The sequence below is a fragment of the Acanthopagrus latus genome, chromosome 5 (assembly GCF_904848185.1).
Source record: "Acanthopagrus latus isolate v.2019 chromosome 5, fAcaLat1.1, whole genome shotgun sequence".
Classification (NCBI taxonomy): domain Eukaryota; kingdom Metazoa; phylum Chordata; class Actinopteri; order Spariformes; family Sparidae; genus Acanthopagrus; species Acanthopagrus latus.
The window spans coordinates 21,896,063-21,912,422 of record NC_051043.1 but is presented as its reverse complement, the minus strand read 5'-3'; the positions used below and the strand labels follow the sequence as shown (position 1 = coordinate 21,912,422).

The following is a 16,360-nucleotide window of genomic DNA, read 5'->3' as shown; positions in this document are numbered from 1 at the left end:
GCTGACCTTGGTAAGTGTGAAATTGTACAGGTCCTGGATCAGTGTGTTTTCAATTCATCCTTGTGTGATAGTGCCAGTGCAAAATAAAAAGACTGAGCCAGGGTCAGCAGGCCCCGCCTCTCCCATGAGCCCCCTCCTGAAGCACGCCGGGAAAAACAGGTTGACGTGTCACCATGGCAACAGTGCACCACTAGGTTTCCATCAGCTCCTGAGCGTTTCTCAGGCGATACTAGCGAGCTAACGAGTCGGGTAATTGTCTAGTTAATGTTGGTAACATGTCAATTATTAGTGTTTTATCTAAGTGAGAGTTAAAAGAAAGAAGATGACGGATATATTATGCAGGTGGCTGAACGAGGACCTCCGGCTGTCACAAGTTGTTGGTAAGTGCGGCTAAAGTTAGTCTATCAAGCTGTCTGCTAGCTTAATCATGCCAACGACCTATAAGCCGATGGTTTATCTATGTAATTATGTTATTTTGACTTTTTTAATGCAGTGTTTATTTTTATTTATAAAGCCCAGTATCACAAATCACAGTTTTCCTCAAGGGGATTTACTATCAGGACTGCATAGAACACATTTCCGTAAAACTCGATTCGGATAAGGAAAAACTTCCTCCTTTGAATGTACGAAGCTGACAATGTAAAAGCTATTTTGAGAAAGTAACTTACATGTTAAAGTTGATAGACAAACGATTACCTTGACAACACAGGAAAGTGATATTGAGTGGTAGGCTATAGGGGTGCTAATGATCAAACACTAATCGAATTGCTGTGAAGAATTTAATTGATTAAAGATGTTTAGCCGACATTTTCACAAATACATCAAAAAGTAGCTTGTTACAAATGACAAATACTATATAAATAAATATAGATATATCAAATAAAATCCAAAATACTGATACGAGAAATTGTTTATAATTCAAACACAAGTCATTTGTCATTTTGAAATACAGAAAGACATTCAGTACAGACTGATTATTACATTTTAGCCAATTGCTTGCCTCCTAATGGCTGGGATTTTGTTAGGCCAGTTTTTGAATAGTGTCAGGCGGGAGCTCTGAAATTGAAATTAAGTTATTATTTTGTGTAATTTAATACAGATATCTAGTTTAGTGTAACTCACTTACTTGCATACATGCTTACAGACTTGCTTACTTACTTATAACCAACTTTTATGTTAATCCATGTAGTTATTAACAACATTACAAAATTGTCACATGTTGAAATTGTCATTTGTGTAAACAGTTGCATGTTGCATCCTCACAGAGCCACAGACCTTTGCCAAGACTTTCTCCAATGGTTACTTAATCGGGGAAGTTCTGCATAAATATCAGCTGCAGAAGGATTTCAGTGTGTTTATGAAAAGAGAGTAAGTTGGCCTGTCTCTAGCTATCTATCCACGTTCTTTCACTTTGTCTCTAAAATACCTGACTGTTGCTTAATTCTCCAGCTCATTTAATGTGTTCATAATTACTGAAATTATTACACCTTTTCTCATAGCACTTCCATCGCCAAATTGAATAATTTTACCCGCCTTGAGCCTACTCTCCAGTTACTGGGGATCTCCTTTAACACAAACACAGCCAAGGAACTGATGGAGGAGAGGCAGGGTGTTGCCACACGCCTCATTTACCAACTCTACGTCTCACTTGAAAGTAAGAAGAAAGCGCAAATCAGCGGAACAGTGATGGAAATCATGCAGCCTGCAGCCAAAGCTCGCCTGCACAAAAAGGAGCGTGAGATCTTCCCTGATGTAAGGCGGGTTGTATAGTATGTATGGGCATGTTGTAAGAGGGCAGGTCCTTTGTGCATGTTTTGTTCTGTAGATACATGTTGCAGTAAGTCTTCTTACTCTATACCAATATGGTGAAATATGGCAACTCCGAATGTCTGTTTGTCCATTTTTCTACATTTGACGTTCACATTTGTTGTTTATCTATCATCAATAACCACAAAACAAGCATCTTACTCTATCTCTTTTTATATAGCGACTACATCAGGTGAAATGTGATGCAGATCTGGCACTGCAGAAAATTCCTCAGCAGTATGAGGAGAAAAGCCAGCAATGGTGTGACAAGTATGAGGTAATCCCTCCCATCCAGCACAAGAGACAACTGAAGTTCCAGGATGTCCAGAGCATGAAGAATATTGAGAAGGTACCAGGGACCATGAAAAGTAAAATATAGTTATAGTGTTGTAGTGTAAAGGTTTCCCCCTGTATTTGTCTAACATAAGATCTGAATTCATGACCAGACTTTAAAGCTAAAGATTGAATTTTTATCAACTTGACTTTTTACGGATTCTTTTGTCACTCACTGTTACAGTTATTTTTTGCCATATTTAGTGCTGGACATTACTTTAATACCATATCAGTACTGAGTGATAAGCCTACACTTGAAACCCAGGTGCCTGATGGTGGAGTAAAGTAAAGCTCATGCTACTAACAGTTGGGAAGTGTGTATGTTACAGTTGCAGTTGTGACGCTGTAAACATAATGACATTATGACTCGTAACCGGGTCACTCTTCTCCAGGTTCCTAAGCCACCTCCGTACCCTTCACAGCTTAACCGAGAGAGGAGTCAACGTCAGAAGCAACGCTTAGCACAAGAAGCTCAGGTGTGATCCAGATTAAATCTTGATAATTTACCAATTTACTCATTCTTATTTCATTTATGGCTTGACGACACAGGGTTAGATATAGAGTGCTGTGAAGGCTAATGCTCGGTGACAATGTGCCTTAAATCGAAGCAGGTAGAAATCACTTTAATAGCTCGCATCTGTCATCAGATTGTATTGGGCACAATCATTAACACAGTTTTACAAAGAACGTTGTATTTCTTCACCAGATGTTCCCATTTCCTCTTAAAAAATTATTATTGTTCAAAACCTTTGTCAGTAATCATTGTTTACAGAGGGGATTTTATTTCTGTTTCACAAGGTTTTCATGGGTTTTTGCAGATTTTCTTGGAATTCCAAGTGATTATTCAACATCAGCACCAGTTCAACATAATTTTCTCCCAGTTAACCTGTACACATGTGTCTGACAAAAAAGAAAACAAAAGAGTGACATGAGTTTGTTTGTCTTCTATGAGTATTACAATGTCTGTCCACTTTGTCCTTGCAGATGGTCCAAACTGAAATAGCCCAGTTTGAGGCAAAGAGGAAGAAATTAGTTACTTACGGCTTTGCTTCCTCATCAAGGTGAGAGAGAGAAAAAACATTTACTGTAAACACTCACATTAAAATTTCATGAATGTAAAAATAATATTATTATTTTATTTATTTCTTTAGTTTTATAGCAACCTGAGATATATTATAGCAGTATATTAGAACAGTGTCATTATGTTTTGATTAAAATCTTTTGTATTCCAGTGGTCAGCCCTTCTCTGGAGATTTTCCCCTTTCTGGCAGCAGTCAGGGCTGTGACATGCCTAGAACTGGAAGTAAGCTGATCTTACAATCCAATAGCAAATATATACAGGATATCCGAAATAGGCTGGAGGAGAATGCTGTAGCTCGTGAGTGGAGAGGAAAAAGAGTTGACAGATTCCTGGTGGAGCAGCGCAAGGCCCATGAAGCTCAAGAGGTGAAACCTCTCCCCTCCTGTCATTGAGAAAAGTTCATTTATCTAATTCTAATAGTGATAAATACCTCCCCAGGAGAGTGAGAATTCATTCAGTACAGTCTGTTTCTCTATATCAAGAATCTTTCTCTAGTCATTCATGTTTAGTCATCTATTCATTTGTTTCAATAGACCACATGGAAAACATGTTGTAACTCAATCTGACAAATCGTTTTTACTTTTACCTCACGTGTTCTGTGTTGTTTGACTTTACTTATTTTAAACCAAAATCAATCAACTGACCTGCCTCACCCTACAGGAGGCAAAGCGAGATGAGCTGTTGGTGAAGCGTGCGACACGCCAGACTAAGCAGGAGCAGCGTTTGGCAGCTCAGCTCCTTCAGATACGTAAAACGAAGGAGGTGATCCGGGAGAACCGCCTGTTCAGAGAGCAGCAGTACCAGGAGCGGAGAGAGAAGGACTTTCAGGAAGCTCTGGAGAGAGAGGCGGTGAGATAGGATGAATAAGGAGTAAAAGAAATCCTCTCTGTTGTCATTTTGTATTAGTCATAACAAGCAAAGGGTTGATTTTGTTAGTTTGTGCAGTATCATCAACTGAGTGTTAGGTGTTATGAAGAGAAAGACAGGGGGGTAGGAGGCAGAGTGAGACTATGTGAACTATTACATAAACAACTGTGTATTTATCTGTCATACTGTAGATAACAGATTTTGGATAAGAATGCACAGATAGTTGGATAAACACTTTGCAAAGGATGAAGACCACAGTCAAGCATGGTTTCAGTGTTAAGTACACAGTACTGTTCATCCTCATTGTCAGGCAATCCTAGAGCAGATTGTTACACAATCAAGTTTCAGATTCTGCAATTATTTTCCATTTTCATTTTTTTGTTGGGAGATTTATGGAGTAAATCAAGTAAATGTACATACATATAAGAGGCTTAATGAGTTATTATTAAGCATGTTGTGTCCATTGGCAAACTAGGAAGCTGATTAAAACCTTCTTTTCTTTTTCCTTCAATATCAGTGATCACAAAAACTGATGTTTGTCATTTTGTGTAAGGATATTTTTCAGAAAACCCTTACAGTAGCTATGAGTTTTGCACCATAAATGACAGTTGTAACACCTCTCATCTTCATCTATTACTTTATCTAACAGTGGTGATAAGCAGGACCATTTATGTCATACCCTCTCCACTGATCCCATCTTTCTGACTGGGGCCTGCTACAGGCTCTGGCTCAGCAGGCTAAGTTGGCAGCTGCTGAAGAGATCAGAATGGAGCTTGAATTCTGTAACAGGATTGCTGCTGAGCGAGCTCAGAGCAGACACAAGAAGCACTCTGCAATCTGCAAGGACATTGTGGAGCAGATAGTGGACTTGGCCACCAAGGTTGGAGAATATCGACTGCTCTTTGAGAAGTACGTAGCACAATTGCTTTCAATGTTGCATTACAAATATGTTTATGGTATTTGGGTTAACGGCTCTTAGTTAATTAATTAATATATTGAAATGTCAAAATGTGCTATGGATATTGCATGTTTTGGTAGTTAACAAGTATTACTATCAGGAATGATTGTAAAAAAAAATGTAATTGCAAGGATTAAATGTACCATATTTGTGATCTGAACGAGATTAGGAGAGTGAGTCCTAACCAATGTTTGCAAATTATGCTTGTTTACATTAAAACACAAAACGTAATAAAAGTTTTCAGAATAAAAGTATGCACCTTTTTTGGTGAATCGAGATGTAGCAGCATTAGACAATATGAAAAAAAGTCATGTGTTTTTTTGTAACATTTTAAAACATTTTCTAGCTGACACCCAGAATAAAAGTCTGAACATAAAAATGAGCACAATGTGGGACATTTAATAGAAAAATAAGTATTGGTTTGTGTCTATCTTTATCAATGTTTTCTTTTTTGCTACAGGAAAATGTATTTTAGGAAAACATTAACAACCTAACATCTGAATTAGGACTGAAATCTGTCATGTAATGTTCAGTGCTTATTCAGATGGAGTCAAAAACCTGTGAAAAAAAATAACTTGGAAACATTTTTGTGCAAGTAAAAATAAAATCAGATGTCTACGTTCGTTCTGCTTCTCATCACCCAATACCTCATTATTCACTGCCCGCACAACCCTGCATGTTGTCTAAGTGTGTTCTGCTACCCTAGACTTTTCATACCCAACACACCAGCTCTTCTACGCATGGTTAGATTGACCATCTGTTGAAATGCAGGGAAATTTCAGGCTCAAGCTAAAAAAGAGTTAGTAGTTCATTTTTTCTGCTGTCATGTCCAGTTTGATTCCAGAGAAGCTGATGAGGGAGTGGAAGGATTTGCTGTTCAGGGGTCTGCCTCTCTATGAGCCAGTAAAGGGTCAACAGCCAGGGTTTTGTTCTACACCACTTGACCCTGTAGAGCTTGAGAAACAGGAGATACTCAATAACCAGGACTATGATGAATACACTGTGAGTTTGAGACACGAGTGCTGTGTATTTTGAAATAATTTTGGTTCTTGTGTGACAGACTACTTGCATGTAGCTTGTCTGTCATTACTGAACCCATGGTCTTAAAAACAATCAGATATTTCTAACATGGCCAAGCTACATTTTTTTGACACTGCAATGTTTGAATTGTTCCTGAACTGCGTGCTGAAGATGGATTTTGTCTGAGCCATTTGTTATGTTTGTCAGAACATGGTAGGCGAGTGGACATGGCCAGAGGAAGCAGGGGAGACACAATTACCCCCGACCAACAACAACATTCTTGGACATGTTGTCCAGCGAGTGCGGAACATTGTTCAACCACCCCTCACAGAGCTCTGCTCACCTTCATTTCCTCACTTTACTCTGAAGGCCTGCGTCATGGGCAAGTTTTGCTCAGGCAAGACCTCCTGCCTGGCCAAGATTGCTGAAGGTACATGGCTCGAGGTTCAAACACAAACCGAGACAACCATATAGACAAACCATGTGACACAACTTAATTATGTCTGACGAAATATTTTATGGCTTATTTGTTGCTGTATGGTGTGTGTTTTCTGCTTTAGCCAGTGGCATCTATGTGCTATCAGCCGACACACTGATTGAGGAGGCCCTGAATGCTCACGAGAATGGAGAGGAGGTTAGTCACACACAGTCAGTGATCTCCCCTGCCAGTGCTGAAAAAAAATGATCCTGTAAACATTTCTCCATTTAAAACTTTTTTTTGGACACCATTTACAGGCCACAGAGCAGCAGAGGGATAAAGATAATGAGCAACTTATCTCATCTTCCACAGCACTGAAACCTGGTCAGTTACTAAACACAGCCTTATTCTTTTTTATCCTATTTAAAGACTACACTGGAGTGTGTTTACTTACCTGGAACAACACTGCACTTCATATTAAGTGTCTCACACAGCTGCTTGTTTGATGTGATTCATGTTACTTTGAATGAATTCTTTTTAGAACTTGACACTCAAGAGGAAAGTAGCAACAGTAACGTGAGAGTAAGTGTGGTTTGTTTATATGTTGCATCTCTATGCATGATTCTGTTTTGTGTTTACGTTTACATAATGTAGCCTGTATTCAATTCATATTCTTAACCAGATTAAAATTTGCATTCCTTGTTGATTAAAATAATGGCTGACTGTCTGACACATACCTTAATGGAATGAAATACTTAGTAACTTTTTTTCTGCTTACATGTGTTCTCCACCTAGCAGTCTATCCGGGCCATGCATGGAGCAGCAGCAAAAATAGAGCTGAAGAAAGGCAATGCCATCCCTTATGAGCTGATAGTGGACATCATAGTAGAGGCTATCAAGTAAGCACATAATATGTATTGCTGTGAAATGTTGTATATAATGTTTAGTCAATTATATGGTCTCATTTTACCATATGGAATTCATTTCACATAGCAAACATTTCAGGTAAATCAAAATTATACAATTTTACTTTCATGCACAGTGTGGATGAAATAAACAAACCATCACACAATCACTCTCTGGTCACAGAAATATTTGTTTTGTCCTTACAAGGCAGGTCCCAGCTCAGTCAGGTTGGATCCTGGATGGCTTTCCAGTGGACATCACCCAGGCATACCTGCTAGAGAAAGCTCTGGGTGGGTCTGTAGATGTTGAGGATGCTGTCGTTAGCAGCAGGACGAACCTCGTTGCTGGTTGTAATCCGCCCAAACCTCCACCACCCCCAGTGCTAGACCTGGCTCTGCTGCTGGATATCCCTGATGAGTGTGTGGTCAGACGTGCATTCAGTCAGACGAGTATGTTACATTGGTGGGAGTTTTTTTGCTATATATCTGTGTGTAACCAAACAATATCTTCAAGTTCACTGGTTCCCAACCTGGAGTTCCTGGCCCCCCAACAAGGGGTCATCAAAGTTGCCCTTGATTGTAAGGGGAGGGATGTTAAGACTGATTTGAAAAGACAAAGAATTTTATAAAAATTCACCAAAAAATATCAGGAAAACTCATCTTTGGTACATATGCAAAGTCTGCTTCAAATTCATTTCAGTTGCTTTTTTTAAACAAACGTCCTGCGGTAATTTTGCACAGTGGTGTGTGTATACATGTAAAAGTAACTACAGAGATGCAAATTATATGTTTGTGTGGTTCCCAAACCTGGTGCCGGTACAGACACTACTGCTGCTCGAACCTCTGATCCGACCTCATATCTGGCACAGACTCCACACAGGTAAAAATAAAAGCCAAACTTTAATGATTACATTACAGATACTGAATGAATGCGGATCTGATAACTTACTTTCCCCCTGTCAAGGATCACAGCTTTTCAGGACACTTGGCCCAAATTAGAGAAATGGTTTGATGGAGAGCAAAACATTTTGGTCCGTGTTGATGCGGATGTAGATGAGGAGGAGCTTTACAAGAGGGTGGAGTCTGTCTTGCAGCAAGTTATGATGCGAACACGGGAGGGTAAGTGGTTGTCATGTGCTTTATTGGTTAAGCTCAGTATCAGTTTCTTAATTTTTCCATTAGATTAATTAACAAATAAGATTAAAATAAGGTGTTTCTATTCAGACACTGATGATGATGAACTTCTGTTTTAAAAATGATTTCTGTAAATCAAGATGTGGTGTTGGAGAGTGGGAAAGCTCCAGACTCCTCTTCAGCCACTTTTCCACCTGTAGACCAACCTTCAGACCTCACAGATGAAGCCGCTGCCCCCACAGATTCATGTTCCAGCCTCAATGAGGAAAAAGCCCAAAGCGTGAAGTCACTTTCCAAGTCCAACACAAACTCCCCCACAGGTGATTTTGTCCGTAGTCTTTGGATTACAGTATTTAATTGTTATTTCAAAGTCACTTTTGAACACAAAATATCTCCTACAAAATGGAGAGATTTATGAATAATAGATTTTGACCATGGACATGTTTTTGTGTTTGTTTTCTTTCAAAGCAATAATTACAATATGTGTAGACATTAGTTTTTATACAGAAACATTTTATACTTTAAATGTACCAAAGTGATATAATAAGTTAGTGGGTACAAACATAATCTGTGAGGCTGCCAGGTTTGTCTGAATTGTCAAAGTTGAACCCAAAGAATAGGGTTATACAATTATGGCTAGTTAATAGCATTCTACTGACAAATGTTGACTTTGTACACATTTTTGCACTGACTTGTTTTCTTACTGCTGTAATCATTAAGAAACTACAGTCATTATCAGTTAATTATTAGTATTCGGTGATTAGCAGTAATTGTCACAGTGACGATTTATGTACTTTCTTCTGGCTTGTTAAAAGGGCATTCTCGGAAAGTGTCAGTTTCCTCAGGGACCAATGAGGACTCTCAGGGAGTCCCCAAGAACCCTCCTGAGTCTGCCTCTCCCTGCCCAGTATTATCCAGCTGGGAATATGTGGACGAACCACTTCCCTCTGTAGGTCACAACTTCTGTTTATGTTTGTTTAGCTTATCAGAATTGAATATGCAGTCCTAATCTCTTAACTCCATGCAAAATCCGGACATTCAAAATTACATTCAGATGCTGGGGGTTATCCTGAGGTGACCCTCTAACGTAATTTATCCTGTGGACCTGTGGTTTCCAACCTTTCTTTCAGAGTCTGTTTTTGTCTTGTGAAAATACATGTGAAATCTTTGTGAAATTGTCCTGTTTCTTTTTATTGTCCTCTGTCTTTGCAATGTCCCTGATTTGTTCATCTCTGCCCCTCCCCATTTCTACCTCTAGGAGATCCCAGAGAACCTGTGCTCCCATTGGGACGCAATGTGTGAATCTTATGTGAATAACATAAAGGCAGTGATGCAGAAGCTGCGCTCACAGCAAACTGTTATTACCCGTCGCCTATACAATAGCAGGTACTCTGCCAGGCCTGGAAGTGGTGTGAACATGTTCTTTATAATACAGTACACTTAGTACTAAGCACATAACCACACATTTGTTAATATTCTGTTAATGGATTCTCACATCTGATTGCAGGAGAAGTTAACAACAGTGTAGGTAGCCATACAGCTTGACACACCACAAGCCGTTAGTTAATCAACCACAATTAATAATCAATTAATAATCAATCAGTCAAAGAAAATATAGGTTTTAAAAGTTTGAAAGTTTGTTGTTGCAGATGCAGTTTGAAGATTGCACAGCAGAGCGTTCACTGGTTGTCATGGTCATTCTTATTTTACAAATGAAAGAGAGATTTTGTTCTACAGGTATCGTATTGTACAATTGTTCCTTGGTCCCCTGTATCTATAGAGAGGACTACAAGCATTACCTGAGTCGTCCAGACTTAAAGCAGGAGTTAGTGACTCAGTGGCAGAAGGACTTCAACAGCATACCTGATGACATGAGAGATGACGAGGAAACCAAAGCAGAGCTACACCTGAGAATGGATGTAAGAAGAATGTGTAATATAATACAATGCATGCTTTTATCACACTTCTTGCCAGGGAATTAATTCTTGTTAATTAGAAAAGCCCTAGTGCTCCAACACATAAACGCTGGCTTGAGGAAGTACTCGCACATTTAAAGCTGGAGAAATTGAGATACTCCTCTCAAGGCTGTACTCAGAAATTCTACAATGTGTGGCAGCCATTTATTGACTATCTGTTGTATTAATGTGTTTTTTTTGTTTGCTTTTTTCTCTTTTGTTCGTTCCCTCTTATTTATCTATTTATTTTTTCCTTCAGTCGGTGTGTGGTCATATATGTACATAATAATTGTAATTCTAATGTCTGTAATTAGCAATCTGTCCTATCGAAAATTCAATAAAAATATTTGAATATATAATGCAATGCAAATATTCTTATACTGATAATGAAATAAATGCATAGAATATATATTGAGATGTTCTAATATGTCTACAGGAACTGTGTGAACGTTTGTGGGAGTTGAGTGACAAGCGTAAGGAAGAGGACGAGCAAGAGAAGGATGCTCTCATAGGTGAAGGCTGGTTGGAGGACCACACTGTTATCCTTGTTAACTGCCACTCTATACTCATGCAGGTAAAAAACAAACAAACAAACAAAAACCCCAATGTAAAACGACTTGGCTAGTTACACTATTTCAGTTCTGATGTTTGTAAGCTATTTTTTTTGTGTATTTCAGACCTCATTGTTTTTATTGTGCATAGGCACATATGTTTTTTTTTGTTTTGTTTTCATGTATCTCTTCAGTGTCTTTAATTGTTTGTGTTGCATAGGTGGAGTTGGACCGTTTCTACACCACTCTCTGTATTCTCAAAGTCTACTATTTGAGCATGCACAGTCAAGTGCTGCCTGAACTACCCTCCAACTTAGTTCCTATCCACTTACTGGACACCCCAGAAATTAAGGACCAAGGCGAGAGGCAAGAAGCATGCAGTCAATAGGAACATAACCATATTAAAAAGATAATAAGATAAGATTACGATACTGTGTATAATTTATGGATAGTTTGTGTAAAAGATAGTTCAAGTGTTGAAGATTTGTTTTGTTCCATTTTTAACAAATGTATTTCCCTCCTTCCCAGATGTCCTGACTCTTCTGGGACGGAAGGCCCTCCTCAGACAGAACCTGTCAAGGTCAAGACAGGATTTAGACTTTACCCATATGTTCCTCATCCAAGACTCCCAGAGATATTGAATGTCCTGCTATCTTTGTTTATTTCAGTTGTTTCAGGTTGTCCTACTTTATAAGACAGATTCTTTTTGGTTCTTAATGCATTCACATAACGTTTACAGTTAAAGTTTATATGCTGAATTACAGTACTATAGTAAGAGATGTTGACCCTGTTCATTCATTAACTCTAGCCAGCCTTCGAGAAACTGATCTCAGACTATGAGGAGGCAGTCACAGCCATCAACAAATTGGTAATGCTATATGTGTGAGAGTTTGCATGAGCATCTCATGGAGGTTTACAGCATATAGATTTTTTTTACTCTTGACATGTACGGGTTACCCATGTATGTAGATGTCAGCAGAAGCCCAGCAGGGGGAGACAAAAGAGCAGAAGAAACTGCAGGGGGAGGAGCAGGAGAAGGCCCCAGCAACTGCAAACCAGAAAGGAAAAAGGAAGCAGTCATCAAAGAAAAAGAAAGGCATGTCTTTATTAGAGCGTTAAGAAAACTATGGCGAGGTGTGATGCATTTTTTAGTAGGTCTTCTACATCATTAAATCTCTCCAACTCTTCCATCTTGTTCCTCTAGGCCCACCATCCCCATCTCCAGCACCCAGCCCTGCACCAGCCGATGATAACGCTGAAAAGAGTCATGAACAAGAGGTCAAAAACAAGATACAGAAAGAATATCTAGCTGCACTGGCTCATGAGGGTATGCACATATAAATGTTAAATATTCACTAGTTCACACTGTCTTAATTTGTCATCTTAATATAAACCATTTTTAAACTTGTCCTGTTTTCTTAGAACTAAGTAATATGAAGGATGTGTGCAGAAGATTCTCTACTGGTGTGTATGTGTGCGTGTTTATGGTCAATACACTTATGTAGTTATACTGCATGCATGTGTGTGTTTTCCAGAGAATGCAGCAAAGGTGCGCATTGCACTGGTGAAAGGTCATGGTCTAGTCATGGTGCACTCGCTGCAAAGCAGGGCTGAACAGACCTTAAGCAACATGCAAAAGTGCTTAGAAGCACATTATGTTGCAGAAATGAAGAGGTAGGGAACGATATTAAGTCAAGTTTATGTATGGTATGAAATGGTGTGCATCACATGTGGATATAGGGGAAATAAAAGTAAATGTTTCATTAGTGTTTTTTTTTGTTAGTGTTTTCTATCTATGTGAATGTATGTAATCCCAGATATTAATTGTTTGACTAATGTGTTGCTGTTTTTATTTATCTTGCCAAAAATGTGAGAGAACATGCAACATATCCAAAATAACAAAAGCCCCTAAGTGCCCCTGAAGTCAGAATCTGTTATTTGATATATAAAAATACCTGACAGTCATCAAAAAATTGTTGGTTATGGTCTTTACTGAGAATGAGCCATTTGTAACATTCGATCAACACATTTCATGTGAGATTTTGTAGTCATTTAAAAAGAGAATACATGGTTTATGTTTAATTTGCATCCATCTCCTTCCGTAGTATTGAGCAACTAGCTTTAGTGGCTCGTCATCACATAGAGGCTGGTGCTAAGTTGCAGAATCAGCTGGTGTTGGTACGTAATAATTTTGTAATTGTATTAAGATATTGATATTGATTAATGTCTTCCTCCAGGTAGGTCTAGTGTGGCGCTCACTTGTTACGAGTAGATCTCTCAGTTTTTCTTAAGTTACACGGTAACTGTTGGAAGAAATCTTAATCGCTCTGCCCATTTTTTAAGATTCTCTTAATATTCTTTTCTCCAGGAAGATACTGACTTCTACCTGAATGGGGACTGTCTCATGTTTGCTAGCCCACCTCCCCCTCCACGTCCACCTGCTCTGGAGAGAGCTACAGGGTCTACCCTGACCATCACTCAGCTACAGTCACTCCGTCAACAGCTGTGCAGTTTTGCTCCATCAGGTGCTCATAGGGGAGGCAAATTGTGATGTGACTGGGTCTATTAATCCTGGTGATAATCTAAGCTATCCACCCATCCATCCATCCATCCATCCACCCACCCATCCATCCATCCATCCATCCATCCATCCATCCATCCATCCACCCACCCATCCATCCATCCATCCATCCACCCATCCATCCATCCATCCACCCACCCACCCATCCATCCATCCATCCATCCATCCATCCATCATTTTCCTTCCTTTTTTTGACTTTCAGGCCTCATGTCCTGTTTTGAGTTCTCCAGCTTGCTCAGAGATATAACCTCTGTTACCCTGAGCAAAGACACCTTGCCTGTGCCCTGGATGGACATGAATGAAAGACAGGTATTCTTTGAAATATTTTAGAAACTCAAATTAGGGCAGTAATTAGTTTTTGGTTAGCTCCAAATAATAAATTAAGGCATTAAGGTATACCGTTTGTGAATTATTTGAGTCAACTGACAAAATGTTTCAAAACCGAATAACTACATAAACTATTGGCATTCTGCTGACTACTCCAGTGCAGAGAAATAAAACATAAAAACACACATTACATAGCTTGCCCTTTTCTCTCCTGTGCTTAGTTGATGGAGATTGAATCTCTACTGACGGAGAACACTGAGCTGATTGACTGCCGGCGGTTTCTGCTCAGTGCTGCCCTCCCTTGGCCATTTCCCTCCTTGACACAGCTGCTGATTGTGCTCCAACACTTCAAGGCAGCAGATACTGGCAAGACAGGGTATATAAATGAGGAACAGTACCTACAGGTTTGTGTCTACATGCACCAACTCAGATGTATACTGCAAATTCTTTAGTCACACATTCTACTTCATTTACATGAAATTTAATGATATTTAGTGTCAAGTGAAAACTGTATCTCCTTGAAGGTAAAAAGAATGTTAAAGATGCTTCTCTTGCCTATTTTATGACCAGACACAGTTGTGGTTTTCCAATGAGAGTCCCCCCGTCCCTGAGGATCCCTCTGAGCCACTACCTTATGACCGTCTGGCAAATCTACGCAAGGTAAACTACCTGCAATGCCTGGCAGCTTACTTCTAAATCAAGGTAAAATTATTCTTGAAATGGGTTCACAAAAAGCAGAACAACCAAAAGAGAACTGAAAGAGTGATTGGGTTCCTAGTCTCAAAACATCTCAACTGAATTTAAAAAATAAAATCAGCAATAACATTTGCCTCTGTTCTTCCTTAGTTCTTTTTCCAGTTGTTTGCAGACCATTCTTTCTCACCCCCTCGATTGGACTACATGTCCATGCTGCAGTACTTCGCTGCTGACCCCAGCCCCAGACAGGGCTTCATCAGAGCACTGAGTGTAGTGCTGGGACAACATCTCAAGCACTCCTCACCAGGCCACCTTGTCAAGGTAAAGCTAATGCAAAGATAATTTTCTGTTTTCAAGCGTATTATTATTTGCTGTCAAAAATTACTTCAGATGGCCCACACAAGAAAATTTATATTATTTTCAATAATGGCCACTACGATTTTGTAACAACATGTGTTTGTGTTACAGTATCTAGTCGTTAGTAGTTTATTTGGAATGAAATATAGGAGTGTTTATGTTTCTCCTTGACACAAACTGTACTGTGTGTTATGTTTACAGTCCATGCCCAGTATAGAAGAGGCTTCAGAGCTCAGTACCTCAGAACTCGATGGGGAGTACAAGGAAGAGGAGACTCTATGTGCATCGAGCAGTTCATTAGGGGAGCAGGAAGTGTCCATCCCTGCTCTCCTTACAACCATCTGCCACAAAGTCACTAAGATGAAAGACTACAAAGTCCTTCCTGAGGGCTGCCTGAGTCAGGACGAACACACTGAGGTATTGCACTATATAGTTCAAACTAGGATTTTACGGAAAAATGTAGATGAATGGTTGAATTAATTGAGGAAAGACATGGTTGACTCAAATACTGATTACTGCATGAGTTTGCACACTACCTTAGTGCATTTTAAAGATTGCAGAGGCTCTACTGAATGCATTTTTAAAGCATAGTTATTAATGTCAATTAAACTCTTCCTTTATTATAATACTGTTTATCTCTGCCGTCCATGTAGCATCTGGTCCATGTATTCAGAGAGCTGGGCTACAAGCCTGAGGACTGTGTCCCCTTCTCTGTTCTCTCTGAGCATCCTTTGATCCAGCGCCTGATTGAGACCTCAACACAATACCAACTTGTAGTAAGTCACTCTGTGGACTCTTCACTTGTTATTTGTTTCCATTCTACAGTGTCTGTTAGATTAGAATTTTGCATCAGTTACTCTCTGCCATTCACCTTTGCGTACATTAATATTGTCAACGCTTATTTTGAATCTGACAAACCTACATAGGGCTTCATCTTTCATCTCTGTCTCTTCTCTCCTTTATGTTTTGTTTTTAACCTTTATTTATGTCCCAAATTTTATTTCCCTCTGTGTGTCTATCTATGTCTGTCTCTGTCTCTTTTTCTCCTTGTCTCTCAGAATATCCATAGAGTGCTGTCCCATCAGGATGAAGGAGAGACTAACAGCTTGACAGTTTCCTAAAGGATCAGACCTATACAGTACATACACACTGCTGTCTTCACCTCAAATACCTCATGTTGAACTGAAATATACCTTTCACGTCAGATATCCAAGAAATATCGCTTTGTTCATTTTGAGGTATTCTCATTACTTTTACGTTTGAAATGTTTTCTAAAATCTATCGCTTACTTCAGTATTGAATAAACAGATTTGCTTCCATAATTAGTTTCAGTATGTAGTTTTTTCTGTAACTGATGAAGGTTCGAATGTC

General features: G+C 39.2%; 1 protein-coding gene across 2 annotated transcripts; it reads left to right on the top strand.

Moving 5' to 3' along the window:
* The first annotated feature begins 165 nt into the window (after nucleotides 1-165).
* On the top strand, nucleotides 166-16,311 carry spef2 (sperm flagellar 2). 2 transcript variants are annotated; one of them, XM_037098999.1, is made up of 38 exons: nucleotides 166-380; nucleotides 1,266-1,368; nucleotides 1,500-1,752; nucleotides 1,988-2,155; nucleotides 2,532-2,615; nucleotides 3,124-3,200; nucleotides 3,372-3,585; nucleotides 3,881-4,069; nucleotides 4,809-4,996; nucleotides 5,879-6,047; nucleotides 6,273-6,495; nucleotides 6,626-6,699; nucleotides 6,801-6,867; nucleotides 7,025-7,065; nucleotides 7,282-7,382; nucleotides 7,597-7,838; nucleotides 8,211-8,268; nucleotides 8,353-8,507; nucleotides 8,663-8,842; nucleotides 9,338-9,471; nucleotides 9,781-9,908; nucleotides 10,303-10,441; nucleotides 10,914-11,051; nucleotides 11,249-11,394; nucleotides 11,557-11,608; nucleotides 11,837-11,896; nucleotides 11,998-12,124; nucleotides 12,233-12,355; nucleotides 12,564-12,702; nucleotides 13,134-13,206; nucleotides 13,397-13,553; nucleotides 13,812-13,918; nucleotides 14,158-14,340; nucleotides 14,507-14,596; nucleotides 14,783-14,953; nucleotides 15,191-15,406; nucleotides 15,643-15,765; nucleotides 16,048-16,311. In XM_037098999.1, the coding sequence occupies exons 1-38, from the start codon at nucleotides 323-325 to the stop codon at nucleotides 16,108-16,110; spliced, it is 5,013 nt and encodes a 1,670-aa protein (XP_036954894.1). In that variant the 5' UTR covers nucleotides 166-322; the 3' UTR covers nucleotides 16,111-16,311. The 2 variants fall into 2 exon arrangements, with proteins under 2 accessions (XP_036954894.1, XP_036954892.1); XM_037098997.1 differs by having other exon boundaries at nucleotides 167-380; nucleotides 7,279-7,382.
* The last annotated feature ends 49 nt before the right edge of the window (nucleotides 16,312-16,360 follow it).